A 25,214-nucleotide genomic window follows, 5' to 3' on the forward strand; every position below is an offset into this window, starting at 1 on the left:
CGGGGATGAAAGATCTTGTGGAGACAACACGAGTCATGGGAGGTTTCTCTATGAGAAGGATCTACGCAACATCACAAACAATGTTCAGTGCCATTCAGAATGCTGTGAGGAAATTGTTTTCCAGATCCGTTTACTCTAACAGTAAAGAGGAGACAACAATGGCTTCTGCCAGACATGTCATTAGCCAAGTGATTTTGTCCATGCAGTGTGAACTTTCTGATCTTAAGAGTGCAGAAGATTTAGAGCAAACCGCACTGATTCAGAAGATCCTCAGTGCTTTGTTGAGTGAAGTCAGAATGATTGGCACGGAAACAAAAAAGGACAGGTCCCAAAGCCCTCAACTGCCGTCGCCTCACTTCTTAAGATCAGCTGACGCAGAAATTGAAGACCCAACCAAACTTCATGGCACTCCTGTTCCCCCTGAAGTCATGGTCAACATGGAAGGCTCTTCATTGTCTCCTGCATGTGCCAACGATGCCATCGCCCAAGTGGTGGACACCGTCTTAGAATGTGAAAGACTTGTTCCCGTCCCCATCAGACTGGAGAAATTGATCTCTGAATCAAAAATGAGGGCATTCTCCCATGATATTGCGGATCAAGTCCAAAAGATCATAAAAAGTTCTCATGGCCTCCAGACTATTTCTGTGCCAGTGGGGAAGAGCCTTTCAGACTCCATTCTCTGCAAGTTACCAGCCAGAGCTGAGAGACAGAATGAAGCTCCATCTGGATTTATTTACGGTTATGTAGAAGAGGCTGTGAAGCGACTAGTATCATCATGTTTGTTCCCCTCAGCATCTTCTGAGGACCAAGAACGTTCCCAGCAGAACCTAGAGACCTCAACATCATCCTGTATCCTCAACATGTTCACAGAAGTGATGGTCAAAGAGGTCATGGTGACTCTCTCCACAGAGTTTGAGGGAAACGCTGCATCTGCCAACAGTGACGACTTCAAGAAACTAGTCAGGGAGGTTCAGAAACTCTTAGACAAACAGCCGCAAGACACTGAAATGACGTCATCCACCACTAACTCAAAAGTTGCGCTCCCTCATATTTTTGATTTGCCACAAAATAGTGAGTGTGAAGCAGTCATCTTTCCCCCACACCTCCCTCTTTCAGAGTCTAACAAGAATGACTATGCCTCCCTAGTCTCCATGTTGGTCATTCGACTTCTGAAGAAAGTTGATAGCTTATGCCCGTCCATCGGCACCCGTCAGGACGGAGTTCCGGATAAAGTTCTGGATATCTCCAGAGAATTGATCCAGAAGATTCTGTGTGAGCTTGAAACATGTTTTGGTATCACAAGCGATGAAAGACATCCGCAGCAAGTGAATTTTCACCTGATGTACCGAAATGTTTACAAGGATCTTACTAGAGAGTTTGGCTCTGAAGATGTGCTGTGTTCTGCCCTGGAATCACAAGATCCATCTTTTGAGTCCTTCCTGGTGGACAAATTGACAGGAGAGATAATAAAGACTTGTAGCCAAACCAACTTAGCAGCTTCTGCAGCCCTCCCACCAATTCAAGCTGTAACTGGACTACAGGGAAATAATAAGGAAAAGACCAAAAAGAAAATGACTCCATCCTGGCTGAAGATGCCAACATTCAATTGGAAGGTAAAGTATGATGCTTATAATTGAGATAATTTGGTCATGGAGTGTTGCACTAAACAATATACAGTACTGCACAGGGTATAACTTTTAGTCATGATGTAGCTATGTGTTCTTCAGAAATCAAAGAATGGAGCACACAGTCTCCTTGACAGTGAGGGCTCTCTTGTTCCAAGCACAAGTAAGTTCATGATGGTATCTAAAGCATCACCTCAACTAGATCTAACTATTTTCACGTTTCAAACCCACTGAGGATATACAGTATAAAGTAATCTTTAACCTGCCCTAACGTAACCAGTTTTGAAGGAAGAGTAGAACAATATAGATAGAACACTCTGTTATTCGCAGGTTCCTCTCAGGTTCAGGCCATGAAGACTCTGGCTGAGGTCACCAAGGCTCCTGCGTGTGCAGCCGGCCGTCTGGAGATGGCCCAGGAGGAAGAGACCGCAGGGTGCTGTTTCTTCAGGATGCCCAAATTCAAGTTCTCCTTCAAGGTGGAGTTCTGTTTATGTGTAACGCGTCATTGTAATGTGTCTATTATGTGGACTAATTGTGATCTCACAGATTAGTGAGTGACGGACAAATCGCTTCAGTATGATGTGAGTATGCAGATGGAATATTTCTTCATTAATCAATAATTGAATTTGAAATAATCCTTCTCTTTCTTCATCAGAAAATAATGAGAGGAGCTAAAGTTGGCCATTACTCCAATGTTACCTTATTTGAAGAGATGAACAGTAATGTGCCAGGTAAATAAAACAGCTAAAAAATGTGATCAAAGCCTGGACACATTCATGTATTCATTCATTTTAGTTCTGATGACATTCTTTGATACATGGTAAGTTTTGTTTTTGTTCTTTGTCATTTTTTTCCAGCCTGTGCACCATCCTCCTGTGAGACTCAGCTGAGTGAGGAGCCGTCCGGTGAGTTGGCTGCTTCTGACGGTCTCACTAAGCAGTAGACTGCATCTGGGCTTGCCAACACATCTTCTCCAGAGATGGGACTTTCTGACCAAAATGTTTAAGTCACCTACACAACTAGGTGATCTTTTGGATCATCGGATTTTCAAGTTTCATTAAACATGTCAATCCATGCATATTGGTGTAATTTTGACACGATGTTATATCTTTAGATACAATGACAATGACTACATAGTACATAAAGTGGTGCAAGAAAGTTTGAGAATCCCTTAAACCATCACTTTAAATGTTTTATTAATTTCACAGCTGGAATGGTGCTGTCCCTATAAGATAGCCATTCAATTCTACTCAATCTTTATTTCGGACTCACAGAAGTGTCCATAGCATAGAAAAGAAAATAGAATAGATAACATATGGAATAGATCTTGTAAATGTAATATTAGATGGGAATAATGTGTAATACATGCGTGATAGTTTGTCAAGACCAATCAATGAAAGCCACCCATACATCCAAACCAATCAATCAATCAATGATCAATCACACACACCAGACTTCAGACACTAAAGCTCTTATTCTGGCCTCACCGGGGAGAGGAAGGTCAACCTGTCATCAACAGTCCCATCGACTTCTGCACATTTTACCGTTTTCCTGTATGACTGGTGGCACCGAAGATGTTTACTGATGCATCTGGATCACATACATACTTTGCCTCACTCCTTCCACCATATCAATTTCTGTCTTTTATTCCCTCTCTCTCTCTCTCTCTCTCTCTCTCTCTCTCTCTCTCTCTTTCTTTCTGCCTTTCTGCCTTTGGCCCCTCAGGAATCTGATGCGTCCTTCTCCATCATTCTAACCTGACTCCGCCAGATGGATTTGCTCCGCATATCCATCTGGGAACTTTTCATTGAAGAACTTTTGGGAAGGGGCGGACATACTGGTTAGCTGATTGGATAAACCATCTGTCTATCACCACCTTTGTTGGTTATCGATGGGCCAAATCAACCAATTAGATGAACAAAGTATTCTTCTAATGCCGTTTAACATACAATTAAGTTAGGTAACGTGACAAACGTTAAGATGTTTTAACTTACCATTTATGAACCTAATCAACGACAATTCCCATCAAGTTTTCACGGTAGGCCCTACACTTCTGAAGATAGTAGGCTATATTCCTCCATTATGAACTGGAATCAGCCGTGGAGGATGTCTGTGTCGTTCATTCCTCCCAGCTGCATGGCTGAGACTCATAGCTTCACAGTTTACCCAGGAATACTTTCTAATTTGAATAAAACTTGCGCGATAGCTATGCTCATCTCTGTGGATGCCGTCATGTTGTTCGTTGCGTCACACCTCAACCCGCCTCAAAGCCAACGCTGATTGGACGTTCGTTTGGTGAACTGCTCCAAATTTTCTTTAACGGAAAGTATCCAGACTGATCTGCGAGTGAAACCCTGAAGCTCGCGAGATCAGGATGGTCTCACGAGGCTACCATCATTCTGTCTGGACAGTCTCCAATGCAGTCATCTGCTTGAAGCAGCAATCAGTTTGCCCTTTTTTTCTGTCCTTTAATGAAGAAAAGAACTGTAAACTCTAAAGATCCTCTAAAAACGTTCCCTTTTCTTATTTTTTGTTTGCACTATGTTTGGTCGGACGTACGGCTCTGATAAATCATGCTTATGGAGAATTTTGCTAAGAAAATAAAGCAAATATTTAAAAGTCTGCTGGCTGTGACATATATCGTCACTCTAGAATTATGCGGTTCTATCGGACATTTCCGTCCAAATTGAGATGGACACACATATTCTGTTCCGTGACAGCCTTAGGTGAGGTGAGGTATTTGTATGCATTTTTGGAAAGGTTTGTTCCAATTATTAGTAGGCTATAACTGGAATTCTAAAACGTGAAGCTCAATATCTCAGAACTACTTTGAACGCACATAGAACCTTATAATTCCAGGACGATTTAAAACAATTTTGTTATTTGGGCAAATCACTAGCGTCAGAGCCGTACGCTCTCTCACTAGCGTTTGTTCTCTGCAGGCAGGTCAGGGCATTGTGACGCAAAACAGCTGTTTCATTAGGTCATAATAGCCTAGGCCCTAGTTCCCGTGGTGATGTTTGAAATACTCTCAGACAAAACGTAACCTCATTTGAGCAGGTCGACATTGCAATTCCTCAATGCTAGGTCTATAACTTGGACTAGCTTACTTTTAATAAGTTTAATTTCCTATTTGCGGTCTAATTCCCTATTCCCGACCTCACAATGTCTGAAGGAAACGAGGTAAGCTCAGGAATAGTCTGACTGAAGAGCTATTACAGGCTTACGTTTTTTAAAATATAAGCTATTTATGGATTTGAAATGTTGTCTGAGATCAAATGTCTATCTCCGTTAGCTCTTTGCCTATTATTCTATTGTTATTGTTACTGCAGTTAAAGGTATTACTGTTTCTTTAAGTGAAGGCTAATTGAATTTTGAACAAAACATTTTTCCAAACAGTCTTGTAGTTGGCCAGAACCTGTCTGAATAAATGCAAAAAGAAACTTCTTATAACTGGTATTGGGAATGTCTTAGAATACTACCTTGTCGGCATGCAATACCATTGGGCCTGCCAGATGTGCATCGCAAAACTTGTTTTATTTGTCGCAATGAGTGAACGTTTACCTCATTGCTAAAGGGATAACTGGATGTAGGCTAATGGCCACTGTCGCCTGGGTGTATCCCAATACAGCTGGTGCATAGTCTTCAGACTTCTACTGCTGAGAATGATTTGATGGTTATGCCTATTTTTTTGTGCTTTAGCCAAAGAAAACAAATTCTGTGGAACCAAGGGCTGAATGTGGCTCTACAAGGAGGACCACAAATATTGATGCAGGTTAGTCTGTGCCAAATTAAAATATGTCAACAGAAATGGTCAAAAAGAATAGAGAAAGTTGTGTTAAATGTCTCACAATCAGTTAGGTTTTACATGCCCTTCCATACATGTTAAAAATAGCTGGAGGCCACTGCTTTTTCAGATCAGGATCATGTGAACTTGTCCCCCATGGTACGCCACCTCGTGGAAAACATGACGGAAGAGTAAGAGAGAATAATAATAATGAAGAAAAAACCCCTCTAAATGTTCTTTACTTGTCTGATAGTGATGTTCTGGGTTCTAAAATTCTCTCCCCCCTTTTTTTTTCAGGCATTGGAGAATTGTCCGTGAGGCTCTACATGTGCCTGTGAGACTACATTCATCCTCACAATGTCATGCATATATTAGTCATCAATGGCATGATGTGTAGAGAACAAAACAAACTCTGTAGTATGCTTTATCCTTTAACACGCTAATGAAATAGCTTATGGCCTTTTTTTGTTTACTCAGGGGACCAAAGAAGACGTTAGCCAGCTTTGTGCCTGCATAGTTGCGAAAGTGGTCCGGACGACTCATTATTACCTGATCCCAGCCCTTAGAAAAGTTCTGGGTGTTCCTGTCACATACGTGATTCCATGTGGAACAGCAAGGTCAGGGCAACTCACCCCTCAGTACGGGCAGTAATCACTGGAATGACTAACCTTTTTTTTATTTTTTATAAAACACAAGCATTTAATATTCATGACATCGATCATCTAGTGCATCCCTAAAGTAGAGCATCCTGATTGTAAATCATGCGCAAATATAATCCTTGTGTGAAATTAGCTCTTATTTTTAAATTTGTGTGTAGTTTATCTTTGCAGTAAATGTTTTTGCTAGATATCTACATGTGTTTATGCCTTGGAACAGGGTAAGCACGTCGGATGCCAAGAAGGCTAGAGAGTTGTCCATTCCTCTGCTGGATCAGCTGACCGGTACTGAATTTAGAAAAAGGGCAACCGAGCAAGTGAGTGAGGTTTTGCTCAACACTCTTGACAGTGATTCCTGCCCTGAATCTCCAGCTGAGGTATTTGCCAAAGATGACCATGAGTCAAACACCAAAGCAGAGAGCCAGACAGACCTCTGTGAGCTTCCTGCTTTCTATCCACCTGGCACTCACTCACAGTCTGTTGCTGATGATCTTGTCGGTGATGTTATCGACTCCATGAACGAGGACTCAGGCCAAAACGTTCACTCAGCAGCGTATGACGTCGTTGGATATGTCGTTGCGGGGATGAAAGATCTTGTGGAGACAACACGAGTCATGGGAGGTTTCTCTATGAGAAGGATCTACGCAACATCACAAACAATGTTCAGTGCCATTCAGAATGCTGTGAGGAAATTGTTTTCCAGATCCGTTTACTCTAACAGTAAAGAGGAGACAACAATGGCTTCTGCCAGACATGTCATTAGCCAAGTGATTTTGTCCATGCAGTGTGAACTTTCTGATCTTAAGAGTGCAGAAGATTTAGAGCAAACCGCACTGATTCAGAAGATCCTCAGTGCTTTGTTGAGTGAAGTCAGAATGATTGGCACGGAAACAAAAAAGGACAGGTCCCAAAGCCCTCAACTGCCGTCGCCTCACTTCTTAAGATCAGCTGACGCAGAAATTGAAGACCCAACCAAACTTCATGGCACTCCTGTTCCCCCTGAAGTCATGGTCAACATGGAAGGCTCTTCATTGTCTCCTGCATGTGCCAACGATGCCATCGCCCAAGTGGTGGACACCGTCTTAGAATGTGAAAGACTTGTTCCCGTCCCCATCAGACTGGAGAAATTGATCTCTGAATCAAAAATGAGGGCATTCTCCCATGATATTGCGGATCAAGTCCAAAAGATCATAAAAAGTTCTCATGGCCTCCAGACTATTTCTGTGCCAGTGGGGAAGAGCCTTTCAGACTCCATTCTCTGCAAGTTACCAGCCAGAGCTGAGAGACAGAATGAAGCTCCATCTGGATTTATTTACGGTTATGTAGAAGAGGCTGTGAAGCGACTAGTATCATCATGTTTGTTCCCCTCAGCATCTTCTGAGGACCAAGAACGTTCCCAGCAGAACCTAGAGACCTCAACATCATCCTGTATCCTCAACATGTTCACAGAAGTGATGGTCAAAGAGGTCATGGTGACTCTCTCCACAGAGTTTGAGGGAAACGCTGCATCTGCCAACAGTGACGACTTCAAGAAACTAGTCAGGGAGGTTCAGAAACTCTTAGACAAACAGCCGCAAGACACTGAAATGACGTCATCCACCACTAACTCAAAAGTTGCGCTCCCTCATATTTTTGATTTGCCACAAAATAGTGAGTGTGAAGCAGTCATCTTTCCCCCACACCTCCCTCTTTCAGAGTCTAACAAGAATGACTATGCCTCCCTAGTCTCCATGTTGGTCATTCGACTTCTGAAGAAAGTTGATAGCTTATGCCCGTCCATCGGCACCCGTCAGGACGGAGTTCCGGATAAAGTTCTGGATATCTCCAGAGAATTGATCCAGAAGATTCTGTGTGAGCTTGAAACATGTTTTGGTATCACAAGCGATGAAAGACATCCGCAGCAAGTGAATTTTCACCTGATGTACCGAAATGTTTACAAGGATCTTACTAGAGAGTTTGGCTCTGAAGATGTGCTGTGTTCTGCCCTGGAATCACAAGATCCATCTTTTGAGTCCTTCCTGGTGGACAAATTGACAGGAGAGATAATAAAGACTTGTAGCCAAACCAACTTAGCAGCTTCTGCAGCCCTCCCACCAATTCAAGCTGTAACTGGACTACAGGGAAATAATAAGGAAAAGACCAAAAAGAAAATGACTCCATCCTGGCTGAAGATGCCAACATTCAATTGGAAGGTAAAGTATGATGCTTATAATTGAGATAATTTGGTCATGGAGTGTTGCACTAAACAATATACAGTACTGCACAGGGTATAACTTTTAGTCATGATGTAGCTATGTGTTCTTCAGAAATCAAAGAATGGAGCACACAGTCTCCTTGACAGTGAGGGCTCTCTTGTTCCAAGCACAAGTAAGTTCATGATGGTATCTAAAGCATCACCTCAACTAGATCTAACTATTTTCACGTTTCAAACCCACTGAGCCTGTGCACCATCCTCCTGTGAGACTCAGCTGAGTGAGGAGCCGTCCGCTGAGTTGGCTGCTTCTGACGGTCTCACTAAGCAGTAGACTGCATCTGGGCTTGCCAACACATCTTCTCCAGAGATGGGACTTTCTGACCAAAATGTTTAAGTCACCTACACAACTAGGTGATCTTTTGGATCATCGGATTTTCAAGTTTCATTAAACATGTCAATCCATGCATATTGGTGTAATTTTGACACGATGTTATATCTTTAGATACAATGACAATGACTACATAGTACATAAAGTGGTGCAAGAAAGTTTGAGAATCCCTTAAACCATCACTTTAAATGTTTTATTAATTTCACAGCTGGAATGGTGCTGTCCCTATAAGATAGCCATTCAATTCTACTCAATCTTTATTTCGGACTCACAGAAGTGTCCATAGCATAGAAAAGAAAATAGAATAGATAACATATGGAATAGATCTTGTAAATGAAATATTAGATGGGAATAATGTGTAATACATGCGTGATAGTTTGTCAAGACCAATCAATGAAAGCCACCCATACATCCAAACCAATCAATCAATCAATGATCAATCACACACACCAGACTTCAGACACTAAAGCTCTTATTCTGGCCTCACCGGGGAGAGGAAGGTCAACCTGTCATCAACAGTCCCATCGACTTCTGCACATTTTACCGTTTTCCTGTATGACTGGTGGCACCGAAGATGTTTACTGATGCATCTGGATCACATACATACTTTGCCTCACTCCTTCCACCATATCAATTTCTGTCTTTTATTCCCTCTCTCTCTCTCTCTCTCTCTCTCTCTCTCTCTCTCTCTCTCTCTCTTTATTTCTGCCTTTCTGCCTTTGGCCCCTCAGGAATCTGATGCGTCCTTCTCCATCATTCTAACCTGACTCCGCCAGATGGATTTGCTCCGCATATCCATCTGGGAACTTTTCATTGAAGAACTTTTGGGAAGGGGCGGACATACTGGTTAGCTGATTGGATAAACCATCTGTCTATCACCACCTTTGTTGGTTATCGATGGGCCAAATCAACCAATTAGATGAACAAAGTATTCTTCTAATGCCGTTTAACATACAATTAAGTTAGGTAACGTGACAAACGTTAAGATGTTTTAACTTACCATTTATGAACCTAATCAACGACAATTCCCATCAAGTTTTCACGGTAGGCCCTACACTTCTGAAGATAGTAGGCTATATTCCTCCATTATGAACTGGAATCAGCCGTGGAGGATGTCTGTGTCGTTCATTCCTCCCAGCTGCATGGCTGAGACTCATAGCTTCACAGTTTACCCAGGAATACTTTCTAATTTGAATAAAACTTGCGCGATAGCTATGCTCATCTCTGTGGATGCCGTCATGTTGTTCGTTGCGTCACACCTCAACCCGCCTCAAAGCCAACGCTGATTGGACGTTCGTTTGGTGAACTGCTCCAAATTTTCTTTAACGGAAAGTATCCAGACTGATCTGCGAGTGAAACCCTGAAGCTCGCGAGATCAGGATGGTCTCACGAGGCTACCATCATTCTGTCTGGACAGTCTCCAATGCAGTCATCTGCTTGAAGCAGCAATCAGTTTGCCCTTTTTTTCTGTCCTTTAATGAAGAAAAGAACTGTAAACTCTAAAGATCCTCTAAAAACGTTCCCTTTTCTTATTTTTTGTTTGCACTATGTTTGGTCGGACGTACGGCTCTGATAAATCATGCTTATGGAGAATTTTGCTAAGAAAATAAAGCAAATATTTAAAAGTCTGCTGGCTGTGACATATATCGTCACTCTAGAATTATGCGGTTCTATCGGACATTTCCGTCCAAATTGAGATGGACACACATATTCTGTTCCGTGACAGCCTTAGGTGAGGTGAGGTATTTGTATGCATTTTTGGAAAGGTTTGTTCCAATTATTAGTAGGCTATAACTGGAATTCTAAAACGTGAAGCTCAATATCTCAGAACTACTTTGAACGCACATAGAACCTTATAATTCCAGGACGATTTAAAACAATTTTGTTATTTGGGCAAATCACTAGCGTCAGAGCCGTACGCTCTCTCACTAGCGTTTGTTCTCTGCAGGCAGGTCAGGGCATTGTGACGCAAAACAGCTGTTTCATTAGGTCATAATAGCCTAGGCCCTAGTTCCCGTGGTGATGTTTGAAATACTCTCAGACAAAACGTAACCTCATTTGAGCAGGTCGACATTGCAATTCCTCAATGCTAGGTCTATAACTTGGACTAGCTTACTTTTAATAAGTTTAATTTCCTATTTGCGGTCTAATTCCCTATTCCCGACCTCACAATGTCTGAAGGAAACGAGGTAAGCTCAGGAATAGTCTGACTGAAGAGCTATTACAGGCTTACGTTTTTTAAAATATAAGCTATTTATGGATTTGAAATGTTGTCTGAGATCAAATGTCTATCTCCGTTAGCTCTTTGCCTATTATTCTATTGTTATTGTTACTGCAGTTAAAGGTATTACTGTTTCTTTAAGTGAAGGCTAATTGAATTTTGAACAAAACATTTTTCCAAACAGTCTTGTAGTTGGCCAGAACCTGTCTGAATAAATGCAAAAAGAAACTTCTTATAACTGGTATTGGGAATGTCTTAGAATACTACCTTGTCGGCATGCAATACCATTGGGCCTGCCAGATGTGCATCGCAGAACTTGTTTTATTTGTCGCAATGAGTGAACGTTTACCTCATTGCTAAAGGGATAACTGGATGTAGGCTAATGGCCACTGTCGCCTGGGTGTATCCCAATACAGCTGGTGCATAGTCTTCAGACTTCTACTGCTGAGAATGATTTGATGGTTATGACTATTTTTTTGTGCTTTAGCCAAAGAAAACAAATTCTGTGGAACCAAGGGCTGAATGTGGCTCTACAAGGAGGACCACAAATATTGATGCAGGTTAGTCTGTGCCAAATTAAAATATGTCAACAGAAATGGTCAAAAAGAATAGAGAAAGTTGTGTTAAATGTCTCACAATCAGTTAGGTTTTACATGCCCTTCCATACATGTTAAAAATAGCTTGAGGCCACTGCTTTTTCAGATCAGGATCATGTGAACTTGTCCCCCATGGTACTCCACCTCGTGAAAAACATGACGGAAGAGTAAGAGAGAATAATAATAATGAAGAAAAAACCCCTCTAAATGTTCTTTACTTGTCTGATAGTGATGTTCTGGGTTCTAAAATTCTCTCCCCCCTTTTTTTTTCAGGCATTGGAGAATTGTCCGTGAGGCTCTACATGTGCCTGTGAGACTACATTCATCCTCACAATGTCATGCATATATTAGTCATCAATGGCATGATGTGTAGAGAACAAAACAAACTCTGTAGTATGCTTTATCCTTTAACACGCTAATGAAATAGCTTATGGCCTTTTTTTGTTTGCTCAGGGGACCAAAGAAGACGTTAGCCAGCTTTGTGCCTGCATAGTTGCGAAAGTGGTCCGGACGACTCATTATTACCTGATCCCAGCCCTTAGAAAAGTTCTGGGTGTTCCTGTCACATATGTGATTCCATGTGGAACAGCAAGGTCAGGGCAACTCACACCTCGGTACGGGCAGTAATCACTGGAATGACTAACCTTTTTTTATATATATATAAAACACAAGCATTTAATATTAATGACATCGATCATCTAGTGCATCCCTAAAGTAGAGCATCCTGATTGTAAATCATGCGCAAATATAATCCTTGTGTGAAATTAGCTCTTATTTTGACATTTGTGTGTAGTTTACCTTTGCAGTAAATGTTTTTGCTAGATATCTACATGTGTTTATGCCTTGGAACAGGGTAAGCACGTCGGATGCCAAGAAGGCTAGAGAGTTGTCCATTCCTCTGCTGGATCAGCTGACCGGTACTGAATTTAGAAAAAGGGCAACCGAGCAAGTGAGTGCGGTTTTGCTCGTTGGATATGTCGTTGCGGGGATGAAAGATCTTGTGGAGACAACACGAGTCATGGGAGGTTTCTCTATGAGAAGGATCTACGCAACATCACAAACAATGTTCAGTGCCATTCAGAATGCTGTGAGGAAATTGTTTTCCAGATCCGTTTACTCTAACAGTAAAGAGGAGACAACAATGGCTTCTGCCAGACATGTCATTAGCCAAGTGATTTTGTCCATGCAGTGTGAACTTTCTGATCTTAAGAGTGCAGAAGATTTAGAGCAAACCGCACTGATTCAGAAGATCCTCAGTGCTTTGTTGAGTGAAGTCAGAATGATTGGCATGGAAACAAAAAAGGACAGGTCCCAAAGCCCTCAACTGCCGTCGCCTCACTTCTTAAGATCAGCTGACGCAGAAATTGAAGACCCAACCAAACTTCATGGCACTCCTGTTCCCCCTGGAGTCATGGTCAACATGGAAGGCTCTTCATTGTCTCCTGCATGTGCCAACGATGCCATCGCCCAAGTGGTGGACACCGTCTTAGAATGTGAAAGACTTGTTCCCGTCCCCATCAGACTGGAGAAATTGATCTCTGAATCAAAAATGAGGGCATTCTCCCATGATATTGCGGATCAAGTCCAAAAGATCATAAAAAGTTGTCATGGCCTCCAGACTATTTCTGTGCCAGTGGGGAAGAGCCTTTCAGACTCCATTCTCTGCAAGTTACCAGCCAGAGCTGAGAGACAGAATGAAGCTCCATCTGGATTTATTTACGGTTATGTAGAAGAGGCCGTGAAGCGACTAGTGTCATCATGTTTGTTCCCCTCAGCATCTTCTGAGGACCAAGAACGTTCCCAGCAGAACCTAGAGACCTCAACATCATCCTGTATCCTCAACATGTTCACAGAAGTGATGGTCAAAGAGGTCATGGTGACTCTCTCCACAGAGTTTGAGGGAAACACTGCATCTGCCAACAGTGACGACTTCAAGAAACTAGTCAGGGAGGTTCAGAAACTCTTAGACAAACAGCCGCAAGACACTGAAATGACGTCATCCACCACTAACTAAAAAGTTGCGCTCCCTCATATTTTTGATTTGCCACAAAATAGTGAGTGTGAAGCAGTCATCTATTCCCCACACCTCCCTCTTTCAGAGTCTAACAAGAATGACTATGCCTCCTTAGTCTCCATGTTGGTCATTCGACTTCTGAAGAAAGTTGATAGCTTATGCCCGTCCATCGGCACCCGTCAGGACGGAGTTCCCGATAAAGTTCTGGATATCTCCAGAGAATTGATCCAGAAGATTCTGTGTGAGCTTGAAACATGTTTTGGTATCACAAGCGATGAAAGACATCCGCAGCAAGTGAATTTTCATCTGATGTACCGAAATGTTTACAAGGATCTTACTAGAGAGTTTGGCTCTGAAGATGTGCTGTGTTCTGCCCTGGAATCACAAGATCCACCTTTTGAGTCCTTCCTGGTGGACAAATTGACAGGAGAGATAATAAAGACTTGTAGCCAAACCAACTTAGCAGCTTCTGCAGCCCTCCCACCAATTCAAGCTGTAACTGGACTACAGGGAAATAATAAGGAAAAGACCAAAAAGAAAATGACTCCATCCTGGCTGAAGATGCCAACATTCAATTGGAAGGTAAAGTATGATGCTTATAATTGAGCTAATTTGGTCATGGAGTGTTGCACTAAACAATATACAGTACTGCACAGGGTATAACTTTTAGTCATGATGTAGCTATGTGTTCTTCAGAAATCAAAGAATGGAGCACACAGTCTCCTTGACAGTGAGGACTCTCTTGTTCCAAGCACAAGTAAGTTCATGATGATATCTAAAGCATCACCTCAACTAGATCTAACTATTTTCACGTTTCAAACCCACAGTATAAAGTAATCTTTAACCTGCCCTAACGTAACCAGTTTTGAAGGAAGAGTAGAACAATATAGATAGAACACTCTGTTATTCGCAGGTTCCTCTCAGGTTCAGGCCATGAAGACTCTGGCTGAGGTCACCAAGGCTCCTGCGTGTGCAGCCGGCCGTCTGGAGATGGCCCAGGAGGAAGAGACCGCAGGGTGCTGTTTCTTCAGGATGCCCAAATTCAAGTTCTCCTTCAAGGTGGAGTTCTGTTTATGTGTAACGCGTCATTGTAATGTGTCTATTATGTGGACTAATTGTGATCTCACAGATTAGTGAGTGACGGACAAATCGCTTCAGTATGATGTGAGTATGCAGATGGAATATTTCTTCATTAATCAATAATTGAATTTGAAATAATCCTTCTCTTTCTTCATCAGAAAATAATGAGAGGAGCTAAAGTTGGCCATTACTCCAATGTTACCTCATTTGAAGAGATGAACAGTAATGTGCCAGGTAAATAAAACAGCTAAAAAATGTGATCAAAGCCTGGACACATTCATGTATTCATTCATTTTAGTTCTGATGACATTCTTTGATACATGGCAAGTTTTGTTTTTGTTCTTTGTCATTTTTTTCCAGCCTGTGCACCATCCTCCTGTGAGACTCAGCTGAGTGAGGAGCCGTCCGCTGAGTTGGCTGCTTCTGACGGTCTCACTAAGCAGTAGACTGCATCTGGGCTTGCCAGAGATGGGACTTTCTGACCAAAATGTTTAAGTCACCTACACAACTAGGTGATCTTTTGGATCATCGGATTTTCAAGTTTCATTAAACATGTCAATCCATGCATATTGGTGTAATTTTGACACGATGTTATATCTTTAGATACAATGACAATGACTACATAGTACATAAAGTGGTGCAAGAAAGTTTGAGAATCCCTTAAACCATCACTTTAAATGTTTTATTAATTTCACAGCTGGAATGGTGCTGTCCCTATAAGATAGCCATTCAATTCTACCCAATCTTTATTTCGGACTCACAGAAGTGTCCATAGCATAGAAAAGAAAATAGAATAGATAACATATGGAATAGATCTTGTAAATGTAATATTAGATGGGAATAATGTGTAATACATGCGTGATAGTTTGTCAAGACCAATCAATGAAAGCCACCCATATCCAAACCAATCAATTAATCAATGATCAATCACACACACCAGACTTCAGACACTAAAGCTCTTATTCTGGCCTCACCGGGGAGAGGAAGGTCAACCTGTCATCAACAGTCCCATCGACTTCTGCACATTTGACCGTTTTCCTGTATGACTGGTGGCACCGAAGATGTTTACTGATGCATCTGGATCACATACATACTTTGCCTCACTCCTTTCACCATATCAATCTCTGTCTTTTATTCCCTCTCTCTCTCTCTCTCTCTCTCTCTTTCTCTCTGCCTTTGGCCCCTCATGAATCTGATGCGTCCTTCTCCATCATTCTGCCGTACCTGGAAAATCTAGGTATCTCTTTATATTGATTAATGTATGTGCCTCAGTTTTCCCCTGTCTGGACAGTCTCTGATGCAGTCATCTGCTTGAAGCAACAATCAGTTTGCCCTTTTTTTCTGTCCTTTAATGAAGAAAAGAACTGTAAACTCTAAAGATACTCTAAAAACGTTCCCTTTTCTTATTTTTTGTTTGCACTGTGTTTGGTCGGTTGGCCTGCCTCATCCAAGAAAGATTGGCCCTCTGTCTATGGGTTTTGTGGGCCTCCGAGCCGCTCTCTTTTAGGAGTGTGCTTGTTCATGCAGGAAACATTGAAAACTACATTGTGTAGTGTTTTCTCTCTTTCGTTGTGTAATGAACATCATGCAAAGCCGTCACTTGTCTTTGGCTGCAGCCGGTTATTCTGATAACGGTCCGGAATCAACAGTGTCTCACAGGTTCGTAAAAGAGCTCCAGGTAGCATCGGCTACTGCAGACGGGTAATGGTGAGTATTATACAGAACACAGTACAAAAACACGAAGGCAGAAAACTTTACCTGAAAACAAAATCAACAGTGTCTCACAGGTTCGTAAAAGAGTTCCAGGTAGCTAAACGAAGACAGAAATCGTTCAGCTCATTGTGACTTATCTACCATGAGTTAGCTGCTAGGCTATATGAGCTACTGTTAGGCTAAAACCAGCCTAGCAAGCTGCTACCACAACATGGTGATCTTTACCATTTACCATACAACGAAAGAGAACAAAACAAAAATAGTCTTTAATATTGAATCTGATACCTCCCGTATGTATGCATCAACTGTACATATGATCCCGATCAACACATTTGTCCAACTATTTTAGCGGCGCTCATCACCTCACAATCCCCCTAAGGTCTGCAGAGGGCGCTCACATACCGTAAAGATAAATCATGCTTATGGAGAATTTTGCTAAGAAAATAAAGCAATATTTAAAAGTCTGCTGGCTGTAACATATCGTCACTCTAGAATTATGCGGTTCTATCGGACATTTCCGTCCAAATTGAGATGGACACACATATTCTGTTCCGTGACAGCCTTTAGGTGAGGTGAGGTATTTGCATTTTTGGAAAGGTTTGTTCCAATTATTAGTAGGCTATAACTGGAATTCTAAAACGTGAAGCTCAATATCTCAGAACTACTTTGAACGCACATAGAACCTTATAATTCCAGGACGATTTAAAACAATTTTGTTATAGACCTCTGAAGTTCGCCTACAAAAAAGCTGCCATCTTTGACATCCGGTATCTGGCGATTTTTCCTATGGGAAAATAACATGGGGATTTTGAATAATCGCACCTGTTAAAGTCTCGTGGGGATGAAAAAGTCTGAAATGCAGACGTTTTCCTGAACACACTTCTGTCCTCTGCCTTCGAGTGGATACTGTGATCTCCGGTAAGTGAAGGCGGCACACTTAGATTTTTGCTACTCCAGAGCTAACTTGCAATGCAATTTGCCATAGGTAGTTAGCTTCAATTAACAACCGGATCTCCTTATATGGGCAAAGATGGCCGTTTTGGATCTTTTTTGTAGGCGAACTTCAGAGGTCTATTTGGGGAAATCACTAGCGTCAGAGCCGTACGCTCTCACTAGCGTTTGTTCTCTGCAGGCAGGTCAGGGCATTGTGACGCAAAACAGCTGTTTCATTAGGTCATAATAGCCTAGGCCCTAGTTCTCGTGGTGATGTTTGAAATACTCTCAGACAAAACGTAACCTCATTTGAGCAGGTCGACATTGCAATTCCTCAATGTTAGGTCTATAACTTGGACTAGGCTTACTTTTAATAAGTCTAATTTCCTATTTGCGGTCTAATTCCCTATTCCCGACCTCACAATGTCTGAAGGAAACGAGGTAAGCTCAGGAATAGTCTGACACAAGAGCTATTACAGGCTTACGTTTTTTAAAATATAAGCTATTTATGGATTTGAAATGTTGTCCTAAGTCTGAGATCAAATGTCTATCTCCGTTAGCTACTGCAGTTAAAGGTATTACTGTTTCTTTAAGTGAAGGCTAATTGAATTTTGAACAAAACATTTTTACAAACAGTTGTAGTTGGCCAGAACCTGTCTGAATAAATGCAAAAAGAAACTTCTTATAACTGGTATTGGGAATGTCTTAGAATACTACCTTGTCGGCATGCAATACCATTGGGCCTGCCAGATGTGCATCGCAGTACTTGTTTTATTTGTCGCAATGAGTGAACGTTTACCTCATTGCTAAAGGGATAACTGGATGTAGGCTAATGGCCACTGTCGCCTGGGTGTATCCCAATACAGCTGGTGCATAGTCTTCAGACTTCTACTGCTGAGAATGATTTGATGGTTATGACTATTTTTTTGTGCTTTAGCCAAAGAAAACAAATTCTGTGGAACCAAGGGCTGAATGTGGCTCTACAAGGAGGACCACAAATATTGATGCAGGTTAGTCTGTGCCAAATTAAAATATGTCAACAGAAATGGTCAAAAAGAATAGAGAAAGTTGTGTTAAATGTCTCACAATCAGTTAGGTTTTACATGCCCTTCCATACATGTTAAAAATAGCTTGAGGCCACTGCTTTTTCAGATCAGGATCATGTGAACTTGTCCCCCATGGTACGCCACCTCGTGGAAAACATGACGGAAGAGTAAGAGAGAATAATAATAATGAAGAAAAAAACCCTCTAAATGTTCTTTACTTGTCTGATAGTGATGTTCTGGGTTCTAAAATTCTCTCCCCCCTTTTTTTTTTCAGGCATTGGAGAATTGTCCGTGAGGCTCTACATGTGCCTGTGAGACTACATTCATCCTCACAATGTCATGCATATATTAGTCATCAATGGCATGATGTGTAGAGAACAAAACAAACTCTGTAGTATGCTTTATCCTTTAACACGCTAATGAAATAGCTTATGGCCTTTTTTTGTTTACTCAGGGGACCAAAGAAGACGTTAGCCAGCTTTGTGCCTGCATAGTTGCGAAAGTGGTCCGGACGACTCATTATTACCTGATCCCAGCCCTTAGAAAAGTTCTGGGTGTTCCTGTCACATACGTGATTCCATGTGGAACAGCAAGGTCAGGGCAACTCACCCCTCAGTACGGGCAGTAATCACTGGAATGACTAACCTTTTTTTTATTTTTTATAAAACACAAGCATTTAATATTTATGACATCGATCATCTAGTGCATCCCTAAAGTAGAGCATCCTGATTGTAAATCATGCGCAAATATAATCCTTGTGTGAAATTAGCTCTTATTTTTTAATTTGTGTGTAGTTTACCTTTGCAGTAAATGTTTTTGCTAGATATCTACATGTGTTTATGCCTTGGAACAGGGTAAGCACGTCGGATGCCAAGAAGGCTAGAGAGTTGTCCATTCCTCTGCTGGATCAGTTGACCGGTACTGAATTTAGAAAAAGGGCAACCGAGCAAGTGAGTGAGGTTTTGCTCAACACTCTTGACAGTGATTCCTGCCCTGAATCTCCAGCTGAGGTATTTGCCAAAGATGACTATGAGTCAAACACCAAAGCAGAGAGCCAGACAGACCTCTGTGAGCTTCCTGCCTTCTATCCACCTGGCACTCACTCACAGTCTGTTGCTGATGATCTTGTCGGTGATGTTATCGACTCCATGAACGAGGACTCAGGCCAAAACGTTCACTCAGCAGCGTATGACGTCGTTGGATATGTCGTTGCGGGGATGAAAGATCTTGTGGAGACAACACGAGTCATGGGAGGTTTCTCTATGAGAAGGATCTACGCAACATCACAAACAATGTTCAGTGCCATTCAGAATGCTGTGAGGAAATTGTTTTCCAGATCTGTTTACTCTAACAGTAAAGAGGAGACAACAATGGCTTCTGCCAGACATGTCATTAGCCAAGTGATTTTGTCCATGCAGTGTGAACTTTCTGATCTTAAGAGTGCAGAAGATTTAGAGCAAACCGCACTGATTCAGAAGATCCTCAGTGCTTTGTTGAGTGAAGTCAGAATGATTGGCACGGAAACAAAAAAGGACAGGTCCCAAAGCCCTCAACTGCCGTCGCCTCACTTCTTAAGATCAGCTGACGCAGAAATTGAAGACCCAACCAAACTTCATGGCACTCCTGTTCCCCCTGAAGTCATGGTCAACATGGAAGGCTCTTCATTGTCTCCTGCATGTGCCAACGATGCCATCGCCCAAGTGGTGGACACCGTCTTAGAATGTGAAAGACTTGTTCCCGTCCCCATCAGACTGGAGAAATTGATCTCTGAATCAAAAATGAGGGCATTCTCCCATGATATTGCGGATCAAGTCCAAAAGATCATAAAATGTTCTCATGGCCTCCAGACTATTTCTTTGCCAGTGGGGAAGAGCCTTTCAGACTCCATTCTCTGCAAGTTACCAGCCAGAGCTGAGAGACAGAATGAAGCTCCATCTGGATTTATTTACGGTTATGTAGAAGAGGCTGTGAAGCGACTAGTGTCATCATGTTTGTTCCCCTCAGCATCTTCTGAGGACCAAGAACGTTCCCAGCAGAACCTAGAGACCTCAACATCATCCTGTATCCTCAACATGTTCACAGAAGTGATGGTCAAAGAGGTCATGGTGACTCTCTCCACAGAGTTTGAGGGAAACGCTGCATCTGCCAACAGTGACGACTTCAAGAAACTAGTCAGGGAGGATCAGAAACTCTTAGACAAACAGCCGCAAGACACTGAAATGACGTCATCCACCACTAACTCAAAAGTTGTGCTCCCTCATATTTTTGATTTGCCACAAAATAGTGAGTGTGAAGCAGTCATCTTTTCACACCTCCGTCTTTCAGAGTCTAACAAGAATGACTATGCCTCCCTAGTCTCCATGTTGGTCATTCGACTTCTGAAGAAAGTTGATAGCTTATGCCCGTCCATCGGCACCCGTCAGGACGGAGTTCCGGATAAAGTTCTGGATATCTCCAGAGAATTGATTCAAAGGATTCTGTGTGAGCTTGAAACATGTTTTGGTATCACAAGCGATGAAAGACATCCGCAGCAAGTGAATTTTCACCTGATGTACCGAAATGTTTACAAGGATCTTACTAGAGAGTTTGGGTCTGAAGATGTCCTGTGTTCTGCACTGGAATCACAAGATCCATCTTTTGAGTCCTTCCTGGTGGACAAATTGACAGGAGAGATAATAAAGACTTGTAGCCAAACCAACTTAGCAGCTTCTGCAGCCCTCCCACCAATTCAAGCTGTAACTGGACTACAGGGAAATAATAAGGAAAAGACCAAAAAGAAAATGACTCCATCCTGGCTGAAGATGCCAACATTCAATTGGAAGGTAAAGTATGATGCTTATAATTGAGCTAATTTGGTCATGGAGTGTTGCACTATACAATATACAGTACTGCACAGGGTATAACTTTTAGTCATGATGTAGCTATGTGTTCTTCAGAAATCAAAGAATGGAGCACACAGTCTCCTTGACAGTGAGGGCTCTCTTGTTCCAAGCACAAGTAAGTTCATGATGGTATCTAAAGCATCACCTCAACTAGATCTAACTATTTTCACGTTTCAAACCCACAGTATAAAGTAATCTTTAACCTGCCCTAACGTAACCAGTTTTGAAGGAAGAGTAGAACAATATAGATAGAACACTCTGTTATTCGCAGGTTCCTCTCAGGTACAGGCCATGAAGACTCTGGCTGAGGTCACCAAGGCTCCTGCGTGTGCAGCCGGCCGTCTGGAGATGGCCCAGGAGGAAGAGACCGCAGGGTGCTGTTTCTTCAGGATGCCCAAATTCAAGTTCTCCTTCAAGGTGGAGTTCTGTTTATGTGTAACGCGTCATTGTAATGTGTCTATTATGTGGACTAATTGTGATCTCACAGATTAGTGAGTGACGGACAAATCGGTTCAGTATGATGTGAGTATGCAGATGGAATATTTCTTCATTAATCAATAATTGAATTTGAAATAATCCTTCTCTTTCTTCATCAGAAAAAAATGAGAGGAGCTAAAGTTGGCCATTACTCCAATGTTACCTCATTTGAAGAGATGAACAGTAATGTGCCAGGTAAATAAAACAGCTAAAACATGTGATCAAAGCCTGGACACATTCATGTATTCATTCATTTTAGTTCTGATGACATTCTTTGATACATGGCAAGTGTTGTTTTTGTTCTGTTTTTTCCAGCCTGTGCACCATCCTCCTGTGAGCTGGAGCTGAGTGAGGAGCCGTCCGCTGAGTTGGCTGCTTCTGACGGTCTCACTAAGCAGTAGACTGCATCTGGGCTTGCCAACACATCTTCTCCAGAGATCTGTCCCAAATGTTTAAGTCAAACACAACCAAATAATCTTTTGGATCATCTGATTTTTTTCCACCTAAAACTGGCCATGTCCTTCAATGTTTTTTACAACTCAAAATCGTAAACTCAAAATTGTTCAACTCCAAATGTCCATTAAACTTGTCATTTCATGCATATTTGTTGTTATTCATTCTATACATACAATAACAGTCACTACACTACTTTCTGAAAAATGTTTAGGAACTGAGGAGACCATTTGATAGTGTTTTGAGAATGAAATGTTGTCCCATTCCTGCCCGATATTTCAGTTGGTCAGTATGGGGTTATCTTAATCATTTTCATTCCATGATGCACCTAATTTGACAGGTCTGGACTGCAGACAGGCCATTTTTAGCATCTGGACTCTTCCTCTATGGGGAAATATGTGAAGAATTCATGTTGGAATTGTTTTCCTGAAATATTCAAGGTCTTTCCCAAAAAAGGCATCGCCTGGATGGCAGTAAATGTTGCTCAAAACCTGTATACATCATTCAGAATTGATTGTGCCAGGCCAGATGTGCAAGATGCCCATGCTGTAGGGACTAATGCACCTCCACACCATTATAGATGCTGGGTTTTGAACTGTGCACTATAACAAGTTGGATAGTTGCTTAGGCCCTCTCCTCTTTAGCCCAGAGGAGTCCACAAAAGTAAGCTGCCGTGATTGAAGGCCTTTTTTTCTGGCCCGGTTTTAGTCACGTTACACCACAAAGAATGGCAAATGTTGATTGATCTCCTTTTTCCACTTTACCTCTGTCTATTTTAAACCAGGTCAGGTCCATAAAACGGTGGGATTTCTGTATCACCTTTAAACAGTGGTTAAAGTGGGATTTGGCAGGTTGGGGAACCCTAAAATCCAGTGTCGGTGCAACAGGAAAAAATGAGTCACCGTTGGAACACATATTGATTATCGTGGTGTAGCAATACTTTTTGGATAAGAATTGCTAGCTTCTTGGTCACCTCTGTACACGCGAAAAATGAACTCAACATTTATTTTAACAATATCATCATGCTATATCCTTGGTATGAAAGAATATATTTATTATTAATTTAGGTGAGGTGGCGGAACTGTGTTCATCCCCATTCCCCTCCACTTTAGCCCCTGCCTCTAAATATGATTTATTATTTTGCATGGCAAAGTTTACACTAGCATTTGTGAATTGAGTATCAAACTGTGCTCATAAACATATCAGAGGTTTACCTAAACCCATACAATGAATTTCAACAGAAACAGGTCTGGTTTTTAATGCAGTGCCATCTGAGGTTCAAAAGACCACAACCATCCAATATTGTCTTTCAGCTTTGTCCCTTGTTTGCAATTTATATAGATTCTCTGAATATTTTAATGATATAATGTACTGTAGATGCTGGTCAAATTCAAAATCAACTTATATCTTCCATGAAATAGTCATTTATGTAATTTTAAATATATTATACTGTATGTTGTTGTCTATGTCCTTTTTGCAGCTTTAGTATTTGCAGATTATAACATTCTGTTTTTATTTGCATTTACAACATCCCAACCTTTTCTGATTTGGGGTTGCATAATGTAAAAATGTAATAATATATACTATAACAATATAATAATATATCATGGTATAATAGCTAGAAAGAAAGCAGATCAGCTAGATCTTTCTTTCAGCTTGCTAGAAAGAAACCCAGAAAGCAGATCATGCAAATACAACTATGACCACAATATGAAGTTACTTTCCAATAACATTGCACAGATTTATATTCATGATTATAGGTATGGTTGTAATTTGTTCAACCCTCAATGACATCATTTGAAATGGGACGTAAAAATGAAAAGAAAAAAAAAACCCACAAAAACAATAGACATTATTTTTAAAAGGAAAACAGACATGACCCCATATGTACATGAATTTGTACATATTTGCCAAGAATGGCAGGAACTGATTTCACTGCCATGCACATTTGGTCGATTTGATCTCAAAACACTCAAAAGTAGCCTATTGCTATTTTGTGGTAACCTGTTTGTCATTTGTTGTTACCAATTTTGAGCTGTTTCATATATAGTCTAGTTGAAACAAATAAGCAAACGAAAATAATAAGCATAGACTGTATAGGTTTTAGGGGCAAACATTTAAGACCTTTATTTTGATAAAGACAAATCAAAATCACCCGGAAGTGTAAATTATCGTAGGGGGTCATGAAGCAACACAAAGCTTTGAGCATTCAGCTAATGTAATTGCTGCATGTTTTTAGCAAAATAGAGCATGGAGTGTACTTAGTAAATTATTTATATGAATACGCATTTGAGTAGCTGTACTAACAGATTTAGCCTTTGAAAAGACAACTGAAAGTTCCCAAGGTGTACCGACAAAATGTCAGAGGATGCTGATTTCAAACATTAGCTATCTAGCATGTCAGTTAGCCTGTGTGCAGTTCTGAAAACAACAATAAACGTTTTGTTCATTTGCTTTAGTTCTATTTCTTAATCGTACTGTCGAAAATCAGTAACTTTCCCCGTTACCGTTATCATATGGCTGCCGGTTTTATGCCAGGATTACTCGCCCGACTATTGAGAAAACTTTATTTTCAGCACTACCCGGCTCATCATCAATACTTCACCGCTTCAACACTACTCCTTACGAATCTCACTTTGTGAGTATTATTTGCTAAGAACTTAATAACTTTTAACAGTTGTCAATATCAGACATTTTGTTCTGATGCTTTAATGTTGTGTAAAGCATGACTACGCTGTCTGATATCGAGCCGGTTAGAAAAAAACTGAGGCTTGACACCTCTTCTCCTGAAAGTGTCAAACCAGCACTCCAGAACAAATCCCCCACCGCCGTGAGAGAGGGCGCCCAAGACAAAGGCAAGGGCACACGGCTTCTTTATAATAATTTCTTTAAAATTACTCTAATTGCACCAGTAATTCTTTTGATCTCTACTTTCCTACCCCATTTCACATACACAGCCATCAAGTTGAACTAAAACAATTAAATGCAGCTGTTTTCTCTAGCTATTTCAGCAACCAGGAAAGAAGGTGCCTTTACAAGTGTTGCTATTATGGACAGAGATAGGAACAATGAGGACAGGTGAGCAATTTTTGGAATCAATCTGTTTAAAGTCTCTGATGTAAATTATTTGCATTGCCTTACTGGGAGGA

At 41.3% G+C, this 25,214-nt stretch overlaps 2 protein-coding genes and 3 long non-coding RNA genes across 9 annotated transcripts in view; all 5 read left to right on the top strand.

Moving 5' to 3' along the window:
- The first annotated feature begins 805 nt into the window (after nt 1-805).
- LOC143138579 (uncharacterized) lies at nt 806-2,180 on the top strand. The gene is made up of 3 exons (XM_076299019.1): nt 806-1,613; nt 1,728-1,788; nt 1,956-2,180. Exons 1-3 carry the CDS (start codon nt 861-863, stop codon nt 2,174-2,176), a joined length of 1,035 nt encoding a protein of 344 aa, XP_076155134.1. The 5' UTR covers nt 806-860; the 3' UTR covers nt 2,177-2,180.
- A 3,149-nt stretch (nt 2,181-5,329) lies between these two features.
- On the top strand, nt 5,330-6,488 carry LOC143138580 (uncharacterized). Its single transcript, XR_012990255.1, has 5 exons — nt 5,330-5,400; nt 5,543-5,603; nt 5,710-5,746; nt 5,890-6,029; nt 6,289-6,488. It is a non-coding gene; the product is annotated as an uncharacterized LOC143138580 (long non-coding RNA).
- A 7,431-nt stretch (nt 6,489-13,919) lies between these two features.
- On the top strand, nt 13,920-14,619 carry LOC143138581 (uncharacterized). Its single transcript, XR_012990256.1, has 3 exons — nt 13,920-14,063; nt 14,178-14,238; nt 14,395-14,619. It is a non-coding gene; the product is annotated as an uncharacterized LOC143138581 (long non-coding RNA).
- Nucleotides 14,620-18,092: 3,473 nt separating this feature from the next.
- On the top strand, nt 18,093-18,848 carry LOC143138583 (uncharacterized). Its single transcript, XR_012990257.1, has 4 exons — nt 18,093-18,217; nt 18,360-18,420; nt 18,528-18,564; nt 18,708-18,848. It is a non-coding gene; the product is annotated as an uncharacterized LOC143138583 (long non-coding RNA).
- A 5,405-nt stretch (nt 18,849-24,253) lies between these two features.
- Nucleotides 24,254-25,214, top strand: part of LOC143138117 (poly(ADP-ribose) glycohydrolase-like) — a 56,488-nt gene continuing 55,527 nt past the window's right edge. Inside the window, exons 1-3 of one of the 5 annotated variants that reach the window (XM_076298561.1) lie at nt 24,254-24,703; nt 24,790-24,920; nt 25,068-25,143. In XM_076298561.1, coding sequence (XP_076154676.1) covers nt 24,582-24,703; nt 24,790-24,920; nt 25,068-25,143 — 329 coding nt within the window. In that variant the 5' untranslated portion in view covers nt 24,254-24,581. Of the gene's footprint in view, nt 24,921-25,067; nt 25,144-25,214 lie in introns of all 5 variants that reach the window. The other 4 variants (XM_076298562.1, XM_076298563.1, XM_076298564.1 and 1 more) reach the window with 4 other exon arrangements.

Source organism: Alosa pseudoharengus, unplaced genomic scaffold (assembly GCF_046254945.1).
Source record: "Alosa pseudoharengus isolate Yale_2024_CS ecotype anadromous, Long Island Sound unplaced genomic scaffold, YU_APseudo_1.1 YU_APseudo_1.1_scf_21, whole genome shotgun sequence".
NCBI classification, from domain to species: Eukaryota; Metazoa; Chordata; class Actinopteri; order Clupeiformes; family Clupeidae; genus Alosa; species Alosa pseudoharengus.

What these genes read in the sequence shown, in the direction of transcription:
- LOC143138579 (XM_076299019.1), top strand. Translation starts at nt 861, where the DNA reads ATGTTCACAGAAGTGATGGTCAAAGAGGTCATGGTGACTCTCTCCACA. An exon ending in TGCCAACATTCAATTGGAAG is followed by an intron (nt 1,614 to 1,727) that starts GTAAAGTATGAT and finishes TGTGTTCTTCAG; the next exon opens with AAATCAAAGAATGGAGCACA. An exon ending in CTCTCTTGTTCCAAGCACAA is followed by an intron (nt 1,789 to 1,955) that starts GTAAGTTCATGA and finishes TGTTATTCGCAG; the next exon opens with GTTCCTCTCAGGTTCAGGCC.